The 13,935-nt window shown below is 42.1% G+C and overlaps 1 protein-coding gene across 2 annotated transcripts in view; it reads right to left on the reverse strand.

Moving 5' to 3' along the window:
• ncam2a (neural cell adhesion molecule 2a) overlaps positions 1-13,935 on the reverse strand; it is a 247,846-nt gene that overhangs the window by 25,891 nt on the left and 208,020 nt on the right. For both annotated transcript variants that reach the window (XM_077585630.1, XM_077585622.1), the window contains exons 7-8: positions 13,709-13,878; positions 8,869-9,014 (exon numbers count right to left, since the gene is read on the reverse strand). In XM_077585630.1, the coding sequence (XP_077441756.1) occupies positions 8,869-9,014; positions 13,709-13,878 (316 nt within the window). The remainder of the gene's footprint in view (positions 1-8,868; positions 9,015-13,708; positions 13,879-13,935) is intronic.

The following is a 13,935-nucleotide window of genomic DNA, read 5'->3' on the forward strand; positions in this document are numbered from 1 at the left end:
GTATGGAATTTGAGTGCAGGTGAGAGGACAGTCCAGGAAGATAAATTGAGCGCAAGGCCTGTATATACTACAGCAATTAGAGAGCGACGCTCGCACCCGTAAATGCCACAAGGCTTGTGTCTGCGGATATGCTTGTAAATCAATAGCACCACAAATGCATGCGAGTCATCCCCACCATGTGGAGCGGCGCGATGCAGGCAAGAGGAGGATGTTAGGCTGCAGGCTATTGGAGCCACGGAAGCCAAATCCAGAAGAGACGAAGCGCTTTTGACATCCTCTTTTCATTACCAACCTGACAGTAGCTTTGCATCATGAGTATTTATTGCGTTCTAGTGTTCTCTTGGGTGTTGTCAAACACATAACCATACTTGGACATCCACTATGTGGCAGAAATGGTTATCTGCAGCAACAGGGCCATGCATCACGTATCCACCGTTAGTGCCTGGGCAAATGGACCGTTGCAATCCGAGACGATCGAGCTTCTCGCTGCAACAACATGACATCCTGTTGGATGGCGGCTGCTGGGACCAAAATAGTTTGGGAGGTCAAACGCTGGACTCATGCATATTTCACAAAGTAACTGCACCTGAAAGGAAATATTACATAATGACAGGCATCGTTAATCTGACTCCCGAGTCAGCTATTGACACGCTTTTTTTTAAAAATTATTATTTTTTTTTTTTCTTTCTTCTGGAGAGCTCAGTATTGTTCATTCGGTAATTTTACCGATTTGACATGTCAACATCATTGCTCTCTCTTTTTTAAAATTATTATTATTTTTTTTTGTATGTGGGTGAGTATGTTTATGTGCATGTGCGTGTGAGTGTGTATTCATTAGTTCACCTAAAACCTATTAAAAAATCCCATACCGTTCACCTAAATCGAACACTTCAGAACCCAGCCAGAGCCGTGAGGCCGTCAGGAGACCCGAGGAAGGACCAAAGAAAAGAAAGGAAAGTGAAATCCAGCACCGGCCAGACACCACCCACCACCCAGAGTCCTTCACCAACCCCAGAAACATCCAAATTCCAACAAATCAGGGAGACCTCAAGAGACCAAAGGAGAGACTGAGGAAAGGAAGGAAGGACAGACGAAGCAGAGTGAGATCCACAGACACCAGCCTCCACCGATTCATCGACCAGCGGAAGAAGCAGATTGTGTCTGCGTTTCGATAGATGCTGGTGTGGTGGATCTGGCATGCATCAAAATCTCCACCAAAGACCCCTGCCAGGACAGATCAAGCGCAGCACCTCAGGGCCCCCCAGGCCACGGCAGCGCCAAGGGACAACCCCCGGGCCCACCGGCCGGAGAGCAAACCCAGGAGCAGGAGTGCCTCCCACCCCAACACAGCCCGCACCCCCAACCCAACACAGCAGGACGGGGCACTGCAGGCCCGCCAGGCACCCCACCGGTCCACAGCCCCCGCTCCCCCCACGACCCCCCTGCCCCCCATCCATCCCCGCCATCCATCCCGATCCCCCCCCCCCCCTCCCACCCAGCCAAGCCCCCACCCAGCCAAAATTAATCACACTTTGTCATGGTTGGGCTGGTCTTGCGACTTCCACTTCGGGCCAAAACCTTGTGCCTCCAAAAGTGTCACTTTTCAGGAGACCCCAAAAAACGACATCATGTTTTTCCAACCATTAACATTGCCTCATCAAAGAGAACAAGCCATTTTCAACACTTTAGATTGGTCAATAATTTGTTTAAATGACACCCACACGTACACTGCGGACTGACCAAACGTATACTTTTTGGACAAAATACGTAATTTTCCAATTTGTGACGTACGAGGTTTTGCTTCAGGATTTTGCTGTGTTGCCTGTAGAGTAGAAGCAAAAATCTTCCCTTCCCGTACATTTAGCTCTTTGTAATGACCCCCGTCCACCCCAACACACTCCATGTTGTCTCTGCTTTATCCTATTTAGCTTATCGCCACTCTTATCATCGCAGTCCTGTCAGCCAACGAGTTGCAGTGGCTCACCACTTCACACTTTGACTGTTTACTTCGCCAGCTGGGGTCAACGGGATCGGAGGAGTGCGCACGCTCTGAATGCTGAAGATGGAGAGATCGGTGCGGAGGAGAAAGAGAGAGGACACCTTCCAGGAGGGGAGCTTCTGAGTCAGGAAATGACTGGCAACCCCTCGCCCATCATCCTCCCCCATCCCATTCCTCTCTGCCAACTGGCGGTGTGTGTGCGTGTGCGTGTGTGTGTGTGTGTGTGTGTGTGGAGACGGAGGCAGCCTCCAAAAGCACAGCCTGTTTGATATGCAGCTCAGTGGAAGGCAAGTGGCCAGCACACAACAGTGAAGTGCAGACACGCACATACTCACAGAGGCTACATGCATGTTCATGCAATCACGCACGCACTGCGCGAAAGTGGCAGCCGTGACAGCGCGCAGCCCAAAAGGTGCATCGGTGAAGAAGAGAAGGCAGGACACGTGTTTCCTACAGAACGCATAAATAATGCAAGCAAGCATCTGACTCAGATGGCGAGGCTGGGTGGCTTTCATCGCAATGCGAGACTTATTAGAAATGCCAGCTGTAAATGTCAGCGTGGCTTCAAACTAACTGTCGTCTGGCTCAGTGGACTCGTGGTAGAGCGTCCGCCCTGAGACTGGGTCATACCAAAGACTCTAAAAATGGGACCCATTTGGCCTCCGTGCTTGACACTCAGCATTAAGGGTTGGAATTGGGGGGTTGGATCACCAAATGGTTCTTGAGCACGGCTGCTGCTGCTGCTGCTCACCGCTCCCTCGGGGGATGGGTCAAATGCGGAGAATGAACTTTGCCCCGCTTAGGTGGGTGTGACAATCAGTGAATCTTAATCTTAATTGCCATTTTACTCCAGAAAGTTTTTTTTTCTGTCTGTGCTTTTCACTTTTGATTACTGCATTGATTCATCCACGCGACAACAACAAAATGCATTGTGTTAGGAAAACACTTGTTAATTAAGCCATTGATGAGGAGCAATCAGATATTTGAAGCTGTTGTTGTCTCTTAAGTACCAAGAATTCTTCAAGGCAGGAACCCCCCCCCCCCAAAAGGCTGGATTGCAGCCACTCCTCCAACGCTCACAAGGGGAAGCATTTGTTGTGGGCTCAGCAAACACTACAAAGTCTAGTTTTCAAACTGTTGCATTCACTAATGAGTGTCGTTTGACTTTGCTTTACTTTCCCAACTACTGCCACTTTTGGGTTTAGGTTTAGAGTGAGTTCATAGGCCCCTTAAGGGTGCCTGAAAGGGTCAAAGAAATGACCTCTACAAAAGAAGAAACTATCTATGGACTTACAACTTCAATGTGTCATGTTTATTTTCAGTCTTGTTTAGTCCCTGTCATGTTTAGCCTCTGTTTTCCTTGTGTGTTCCGCTTGTCGTATCATTTCCTGTTTTATTGTGAAAAGTCTGACTCCTCTCGTTTCAGGTCACTTGCCCTTCCTTGTGTGGTGTCTGTTTCAACCCTGATTGTGTCCACCTTTCCCCATTACCCTCATGTGTCATCCAATCAGTGCCCTCAGCCAGGTGTGTCTTGTTATGTCATTAGTGTTGGTGTATTTAGTCGGTTGTCTCCCCCCTGTCTGTGTCGGTTCATTGTTGCCACTGTCGTAAGTCTTTCGCCACGTCACGCTGACCTCTTTGCCTTATCAGGATCCATGTCATGTTGTTAGTCTCGCCTTAGTTGTTTTGTCATGTTTAGCTTCATGTTTTGTTAGTTCAGTTTATTTTGGATTTTGAAGTTAGCTTTTTTTGATTAGAAATTAAAACTTCTTTTTGGACTGCACCTCTGCCTCCTTGCTCTGCCTTCCCGCTTCTGGGTCCTAAAGCCCCCACCTTACTGACACAATGGATGAGAGACTGAAGCATTGCTGTACATCCAAATTTGCACATCCAATAGAAAAGAATGAAAACAGGAAGAGAATTTTGGTGGAGTGAAAATAGCATAAATGAGAAACGGCGGAATCAGTAATTAATGCAGCGTCCATTCTCCCACCGTTTGGGACACAAAGACAGCCGGAAGACACCTCAAAACAGTCTATGGAGCTCATGGACGAGCCTAAAAACTCCCAGATGCTGTTTTGTTATTAGAATCAGATGAATGTTCATCGCTTCTTCCTCCATTTTATAAGCAAAGTAAGGGCTTTCTGTTGAAATCTGCCAAACTGCAGCCTATTGAACAATAAAATCAGGTGTCAAAGGAACCAGGCTGCTTAATGTTTGTTCACTTTGCCAAATATGGACATATAATATATATAATGTGGTCCCTGCGCTGTCCTGTACCTTCCTGCATGCTACAACACTGAACAAGCTAAGTGCCTTTTGAGGGGCCTTAAAGGATGTGGTTAAGGTGATATCGGACAGCCTTATATGATAAAAGGAAATGAATGTCTTTTGTTGATGTTGGTTGAAATATATACTCAACAAAAATATGAACGCAACATTTTTGTTTTTGCTCCCATTATTTCATCAGATGAACTCAAAGATGTAAAACATACACAATATCCACATTTCTCTCAAATGTTGTTCACAAACCAGTCTAAATCTGTGGTAGTGAGCACTTCTACTTTGCCGAGATAATACATCCCACCTCACAGGTGTGCCATATCAAGGTGCTTATAACACTATGATTACTCGCACGCACGCACACACACACGCCCCTACACATAATCACCCACATACAAAAAAATAAAAAATAAATATATTTAAAAAAAAAAAAAAAAAAAAAAAAGGAGAGCAATGATGATGACATGTCAAATCGGTAAAATTACCGAATGAACAATACTGAGCTCTCCATAAAAAAAAATATAAAAATAAATAAAATAACACTATGATTAGTGCACAGGTGTGCCTCAGACTGCCTACAGTAGAAGGACACTCTGAAAGGTGCAGTTTTGTTTTATTGTGTTGCGTTCATATTTTTCTTAGGTATATTTCCTGTTTCATTTTTACCTTGCTGTCTAAGATCAGTTATGCCCATTTAGTCAGAAGCTAAAGAGGGGTGCAGGTAAACACAAGTTGCTATTCAATTCTGCAACCAGTGGGTGATGGCGACGAATACAAACTCTACACAGTGAGTGGAATGAAGCTATGTAAGGCTCACACAGGCGCAGAGTACGTACGCAGATCGGGGAGCAAATTGAGAGAGGAACATCCTGCCTTAAACCTCAATGACGGTGTTCATCCATCATGCCTCGCTTCACACATTGCTCAGTTTGTCTTTGTGTGTGTTTAGGTATGTTGGGCTTCAGCTGCATTTCCATAATTGCATTTGCAACTTGTTGTTTATCAACCAAAGCGGTTCAAGCCAGCACACACATTCATTTATCTTTGCGCTGACCTTTTTCCAGCCCCACCCAAAAATAGAATACTGTAGCTGTTGCTGTTGTTTTCTGTGGGAGGCGGTTTCAGGACTGACATTGATGGCAGCACCTCTCAGAATAATTACGTTCCCAAAGTAGCCTGGCTACTCCTCATTGGATTTCTAATTTGCATAGCAGTTCCTAACAATTCCTCGCGATAAATCTAAGTACAAGCACGTTCTCTCCGTTGACGTCCTGAGTTACGACATGCTCGCGAGCGTAATGCGTAAATGACAGGAATCCCTTATCAACTATGGAGCAAAAAATATTAACAGCATCTGTTTTTGGACGAGCTGGGGTGGCACTAATTTCAACGATTCATGCACAGCAGATGGGAACCATTAGGACTACTTTTATGAGGACATATAGCAATTACCTGTAAATGTTGGTTATTTATTTTATCATTCAACTAGGCAAGGCACACACAGACACTCAATTACTCTACATAGACTTGAAAGCAACGACATTTAAAAGTGCTCCATAAGGACAAAACAGGAAAATGGATGTAACTTGTGCTTTATTAAGTGTATTAGCACACTGTAGAGCGCTGTCAGTGACTATGTTTACATCCAGTCAATAACACTTTGAAGACGTGAACATTGCTGATATTCGGGTTTTGAAAGGCCATGTTAAACCGTGCAAAAACCAGAATAATTATTTATTTATTCATTATTTACTATTCAGGTTGTCAAAAACCCGAAAAAGATCCGCGTTACAATCCACCGGAAATACACAACCAGAGGTAAACAAACATAACGATGCAGCAAAGAACCACATTTTTGGAGTGAGAAGGAAACCGACCACTTTGTTTTATTATTATTATTTTTATATCAGGGTGAGCACACATGAACTCATTCACTCGCAGCCATTTTCACTGAAGCAACCCCCTTCACTCCCAGCTGTTTTACTGGATTTTGCAAGGCCCGCAGAATATTGTGGTTAACCGGAACGTTTCAGAAACGGGATTTTAACCCGAGTATTGATTGCATCTAAATATAGTCAGTGAAAGAAAGCACTTGTTTAAAGCTTCAAAATTCACATTCTATGGACAATTATATTTAATTAGCCTATCATGCATGTTTTTGCAGAGATATGTCTGATTGTGAGGCAGACATGCTAACCACAACATCACCTGTGTTTCGATTTCATAATAAGCTTTTTAATTAACTCTTTGACTGCCAAAAACGTTAAATAACGTTTAGTAAAATCCTATGGAGGAGTGCCAAAGACGTTAAAAGACGTTTGTTTCAAAACAGAGGTGAAACTAACCATTTTCTATTGTTGATTACTCAAAAACGGAATAAGGTAGAAACAAACTTTTTTTTCTGATGAAAGATGAGAGTCCAATCTTTCATTTGGTAGTATGTGTGTTTCCATAGTCCAAACACATAATTTTCTGTGGACCTTGAAAGATCAGTCAAAATGCTTAAATCGGCTGGCACCCACGGCATCCCTTTTCTGAAAACGTCTGGCAGTCAAAGAGTTAAGCTCAATTTAAGGACGGTCCTGTTATTGCTCAAGTTTAAGAGGCTATCACAGTAAATGCTTAACCAGTTAGGCTGCGGACGCAGTTTGCAGCTGAAGACACAAAGTTTGAATCGTGGCAACTGGGCTGTTTTTTTATTTTATTTTACATTTAATCTAAAAGGCTTCTGCGGTTCTAAATTTCTAGGTGTGGAGTCTCCCTATTTGTGTCTCAGTGGGTGTGCCCTGTGGGGCTGCTCACAATAGGGTTGTTGTTGTTGTCCGGCGTGATAGCGAAAAGACCATCTTGCATACCAATCAGTGGTTCACCCGCCTTGTGGCAAAACAGCTCGTTAGGGTCTCGCTTCCCGTGGAATGAGAGGATTTTTCAGGGAGGAGATGTCAGGTCATTGCTGTAAGCAGACGAAAGGTGATGCCTCAAACCTCCTCCTCTGCTTCGAGATGGCTTCTCTAGTTTGCCGTAGTTGGCTTCTTTCACACTTCTTTCAAACCAGCAGCCCACCCAAACCCAAGCCAGAATATGGACATTGTTTTCAGCAAAGGAATGTTCCTACTTCTTTAGATGCAAATGCCCCGCTGACTCTGGACCTAAGAAAGCTACTCGCAGATGTTGCGCTCTACGCCTGGGCAACGGCTGATTAGTCTCTCTAGTGTATATACTGCATGTCATTGCACTGCACTGCATAAACAAACATCGCTGAATTTTCTTCACTGGTTCTTTTTTTTTAAAATAGGCGGCACTGCCACCACATGAACATGTGATGTCGTGGCTGGTTACACTCAAATGGGGTTAGGAGATGTTTATATAATATATTTTGTTATTTATTTATTATATATATTTTATTTTTGGGCACCCACAGTTAGTAAGAACCTTCCTTTTTTTTTTTTTTTTTCTGGAGAGCTCAGTATTGTTCATTCGGTAATTTTACCCATTTGACATGTCATCATCATTGCTCTATCTTTTTTTCTATTTTTATTTTTTTTATTGTACGTGGGTGAGTATATGTATGTGCGTGCGTGTGAGTGTGTATTCATTAGTTCACCTAAAACCTATTAAAAAATCCCATACCGTTCACCGTTCGAGTAAGAACCTCCCTGATGTCTTTTTCAGTCTACAGTTGTCTGTGGTGGGGATCATCTCTGCTCTGTCTTTGAGACGGCCTCCTACCCTGTGTTAGGTGATTGGAATCCAGAGAGGTTGCCTCAATTTTAGCTTTGTGGATTACCTTGACCTGGATGACTGAGTAGCTGTGCGTGTGCTCATGCTGTTGTTCTACCGGGCTGCATTGGAAAGTATCATCAGATACGGCATTGCGGCCTGGTACGGCAACCTGACTGTGCAGTCAAGGTCACAGATTGCCGGTCTGGTGCGGACTGCCATGAAGATCATGGGGGTCGGGAATCATCCTTCCCTACAGATGCTTTATGAGCAGTCCGTCACCAGACTGGCACAGAAAATTGTTACTGACCCGACTCACATTCTGCATCATGACTTCCAGCTACTGCCTTCCGGCAGGAGATTCAGGGCCCCCAGAACCAGGCTGAACCGCTACAAGAACTCATTCCTGCCGACATCCATCAAATTACTTAATAACCGACATTAACTAAGTGGTGCAATATATATATATAGGAGTGTGTGTGTATTATTTATTTTAATTATCTCTCTCTATTCCGTTGTTTTTCTCACTGTAAACTACTGCTGCACTTCTTATTTAATTTTGATTTTATCTCTTTCTATTCTGTTGTTTTTCCTTACTGTAAACTGCAGCTGGACGGAGTCCAGGAAAAAGTTCCCCACGGGAAAGTAAAAGTATATCGTATCGTATCGTATCGTATCGTATCGTATCTAAAGATATTTTGCAGCTGTAGTTTTTAAATGGTTGTTTTCTGAGAGAGACTCATGAAGGAGAAAATATGAAAACAAGGTCTTAGAATTGCTAAAACAAAAAAGTTGCCAGTTCACACTGGATGACATTGCATGCACAAAGGCATTGCCAGATGTTTTTTTTTTTTGGCAGACTCTACCTTGTCTCCGTCCACTAAGGTCCGCCCATCGCTGGCTCGTCTCCAGGAGATGTCCGGCAGTGGCTCGCCCTCAGCGATGCAGGAGATCATGGCGGCGTTGCCCTCCACCGCCGTCACATTCTTCAGCTGTGTGATGTGGGGCTGGACTGGAGGCCACAGCGGATGTGTCAGGGTGGAGAAATGGGGGAAAAAAAGTGAGAGAAGATGAGAGCGCCAGTCAGAAAGAGGAGATGAAGGCTGCGCTGCCAGGTTTAAACACACACCGCTGATGCATGACTGAGGTGCTGATCATTTATAAATCACAGGCTTCTGCTTTCTGTCAAGTAGAGGAGGAAACCCTCTGGCCCACTCTCAGCAGATTTACAGATAAAACATTTCTATCTTTCTCAAACATCCAGACTGCCTCTGCTGCAATGCACATTTCACCTTTCCTGGCTTTAAAAGTATGCAAAATTCTGTTTGGAAGAGGACGGTTCTCCAGCACCAGGAGCGAAACCCTGCACAGGAAAGTACGTACGAACGATACACAAACTTCACGTACGCAGGCAAAAGATTTGATTTATAAAACCATGCGTAGGCACACATACGCTCACCTGCATGCAATTTCCTTTTATAAAAGCCCCACAATCCCAATCGGTGTGCGTGGGAGATTTGCCAATGCAAATCAACTCATCTGCGTATTTATAAGCAGCACGTTTTAGCGAACAACAAATTAAAACAATGGAACGGGCAAGGAAAGGCAGGAAAGAAGGTTAACTTCACCATGATGTACAATGAATTTTGGAGTGAATAATATATTAAAAATGATCAAAAAAAAAAAAAAAGATGTACATCGAAACCCTCATTGGCGAGGTCGAGTCACAGAAGGCCGTGATTGGGAGCATCGGCAAAAAAAGTAAGCAGGACAAGTTGCGATAATGGGCGCACAGTGGCAGATTAAAAAAGGAAAGAAAGAAAACATAATAATAAGAATAATCAATCATAATTTGGTCTGATACAAAGGTGAGCATAAAGAAAATGATTTGCACAATTTTATTGTCTTTACTCAGACTTTACTAATGCACTAGGAGGCAAAAATTAGGCGATCAATAGGCCACCCTATTAATATTATTATTATTATTAGTATCTATTATTGTTGGCAACAGGTTGCTTATGGATCTTCATCCAGCAATCACAGCTGTGTGGAATGCATTGTGAACGTTTATGGCAGAGTTAATGACATGAACGTTTCTTTCTTTTATTTATTTATTTGCATGACAAGACTACAATTGTATCAAGCTCCACAGCAAATATGCTTGTAGCAGATTGTATTTTTCTAGCTAATTTTCATCCTTATTGTCTTGTGTCAATACAGTAGTTTTATTTAGCCTTTGAAGGCATTTGTGGCGGCGAGCGGATGAAATTACTGTATAGGCACGTATTGCAGTACGGCGCAGTGAGAATTTCATCGCCGAAGAATTTTTGTCATATTTTTTGTCCCAAATTTTTTTTTTCGGACTAAGATTAAACGAAAACTAAAATAAAAGCCATGTATTCAGATGAAAACGATAACTAAAATTGAAAAAACAAAATAAAAATAAATAAAAATAAAAACTAATGAAACAATTAATGAAGACACCGTAGTATTAAATGTGTCTTGCGTGTTAAACTAGTTACAAATAGATGTGTTACAATTTTCTGTAGAAAAGTTGAACTGTATGCTGAAGGAAAATATCGACTAAACTGTCAATTTAGTTGACTAAAATTGCACTTTATTTTCATTGACTAAAATTGGATTAAAACTACAGACGCTCCCCTACTTACGAACATTCGAGTTACGAACAACGGTACATACGAACATGTCTGCGCGCATGTTAAAAAATGTTCGGAAAGAGATGCTGTAAGTTAGATTTTTTATTGCGCACCTTTTTCCGAGTACTGTAGTGCTTCTTTCCGCCGCTAATACCGACGCTTGGCGCTGTGAGAGCTCACCCAGCATTGGAGGCTCAGCAACGTGTCGAGGAGGAGGAAGAAGAAGAAACGCCTGTCGCTCATAGATAAAGCCATCGCACTCTTTCGAGCAGCAAGACCCAAATATTGAACGTTGCACAAAGGTTGCAAATCAATTGAATGATGCCATACAGTGCTGCCGCATCATTTATGATGAAAAAAGAAGAAAACTGTGCAATCGTCGTTAGATCGCTTCTTTCGGCCAGTTTCTAGTAAATCCTCCAAGGAAGATACTCATCAACCCTCATCTTCTTCTCCGCGACCCTCAACTTCTTCCTACATTGAAGTTACGGAGGAGGAAGTAACTTTTGAAGCCCATTCCAGCGACGACGAAGAACCTCTCATGATATAAAATCCTCCTCTTCCTCCTCCATCAAAACCTTAAGCATCGAGTACATCTTCCAAAAGTAAGTTAAACTCTAAATTCTCTTTAAACATAAATTATAATACAAAATATAGCACTGAAGCAACTTACGAACAAATTCACCTTACGAACGATCGCTCGGAACGTAACTCGTTCGTAAGTTAGGGAGCGTCTGTAAATACAATCAGATGACTAAATTATAACAGAAATTTTAATAAATTTTCATCAAAAGACTATAACTAAAACTAAATAAAATTTTCTTGTCAAAATAAACACTGATGTGGCGCAATGATTTAATGCGTGCAGTATGTGTCCACGTTAGTTGTCATGAATATGATTTGCTGCATGAGGCTTTTTCAAGATAGGTGATCAGTGAGAGAAGACGTTCAGTTTGTTTTCTATAAATACCACCTTAGGCGCAGAAATGTTTGTCTGGGAGTTTTGGCCTCATTTTGTTCATACGCAAGATTTATAAATGAAGCACCATGTGATTCCATTCTGACACAATCACAAATGGTGTAAACGGTGCTGTGAGAGAGAGAGAGGGGGGGATCACTAGCTCCAGATAAGGAGCTCAAAGCAAGCTTGAAAACACTGCATACGGAGGGCAGAAAGCATCACGTATACATGATGGATAATATGTATTCAGCATCTTTCCAACAAAGTCAGTACATTAGCTTTCAACAAGTGGGCTTGAGAGTAGCAGCAAACCCCACACTGTGGCTTTGGATGTACTGGATGGAAGCTTTTAACCTTGTTCGGAGAGCACTCTAGGGAGAGTGAACCTTGTCAAAACAAGCCATCACAAACAGACATCAAGTCCCACAGTGTCAGTGTAAAGAAGTTTTAAAAGCTGAAAATATCTGGACACTTGTATTGTATTGTAAAATATAGTCTTCCTTTGTAGCTAGAAAAAAAAAAATCTGTGAAGACTTTCAATAAATCTTTGAGCCATGGAGATGTTTGGCCATTAATACAGATAGATAGATTAGATAGCTAGCTAGATACTTTATTAATCCCCACAAGGGGAAATTCAGTTGTCCATCAGTAACATCAGAACAACATATTAGTAGGTCAGCGGTCAAAAGAGAGAAAACCCAAACGATTTTCACATGTCCAAAAGTTCTCCGTAAAACAAATAACTTGACAATAAAAGGTATAGTAATGGCTTACCACTGATCAAGATGCACGCCCCGATACTTTTATCAATAGTGTATTTATGAATACTGTACATAAAATACGATGTGGGGTGTGTACCATTCATCAGGCATAAAAAAAAAACACTACAAAAAGTCATTAAAAATCCAAAACACAATAATGAAGTGGTTATGTGTTGTAATTAAATAAAAACCACCATGATAGGCAGCGTATTCTCTCTTTTAAAGCTAGGCAAAACAAACAAACAAAAAACACCTCCGCTTTGGTTATTACTTACATTTGACATTATAATTGCGGTTATTATAATAATTAAACAGGACTTATCAATGCCAGACGTGCTGATGTTTGCCTAATTTGTATTTGTATAATAAGTGAAAACATCATTTATTGTCAAATGGAGCTCACAAAGGAACCCTGACAACAACGTTTTTTAATTGGAATAATTTTAAGCTAATTTGGAGAGTTGATAAGCAAATATGCCATGTTTGGGTCTTTGCTGGCACCCAAATACTATATTTAGATTGGATCTGACTTGTGAAATTTTCAAAGCAAACATCAGCATAGCATATTATTTTCCCCGTCGGGCTGAATGACAAAATAGTCTGACCTAATATGCTATTATATAACGCGACTTTTGCATCAGACACTCACTTTACTTATTTGTGGCTATTTGTTCTATTCAGATGAGAAAAATGCGAATACAGCATCGAGTATGTGTATTGGCTTAGTGGAAATCATGACTCCATCCAGCCATTTTTCTTAACCGCTTATTCAACACAACGGTCACGGGGGGGGTGCTGGAGCCTATCCCAGCTGGCTTCGGGCAGTAGGCGGGGTACACCCTCAACCAGTTGCCAGCCAATCCAGTGGAAATCATGAATAACAACCTCAAAATTGGGTTTTGTTAAAGGAGACCGATGCACTCACTGCTTTACAAATACAGCACATACAGTTGCTGCCAAAAATGAAATATTGCTAGGGTACAACACATTCAAACACGTGTTCATTTCATATCTGTATTCTGAAGAATAAGCTTTTCATTACAACTGGAAAGGAGGCAGAGATCAGACTTGTCTGGATGCTTGATTTTCTGCTTGTGCACAGACTGAATCGAGAAAACAACAAAGGACATCAACTATACTGTATATTGAAATCTTTAATACGAGCGATTCAGTTATTCAAATTGAAGGTCAGAATATATCACCTTGATGCTACTGAGAAAATGTGAACATTCTTAAAATAAATCAACATTTTATATGTTATTGTATATTATATTACTGACATTTTTCAGTGAGTGAAAAAAGGTGAAAAGTTGACTCAGTGACTCACCAAAGACTTTGAGGAAAAGCTCCATCTCCTGAGAGCCCGCCTTGTTGGTGGACTTGCAGTAGTAGAAGCCTCCGTCACCCTGACGGATGTTGCGGATGGTGAGCATGCTCCGCCCCCCTTCCAGTTGATTCACAATGTACTGATCCGATGGCTCCAGTTGCTGGCCTTTCCTGTAGCACAAGCACAACAAATTCAAATTCAAGGACGCATCTGTACTTGCTCCTGCA

This window comes from Vanacampus margaritifer, chromosome 1 (genome assembly GCF_051991255.1).
Source record: "Vanacampus margaritifer isolate UIUO_Vmar chromosome 1, RoL_Vmar_1.0, whole genome shotgun sequence".
Lineage (NCBI taxonomy): Eukaryota > Metazoa > Chordata > Actinopteri > Syngnathiformes > Syngnathidae > Vanacampus > Vanacampus margaritifer.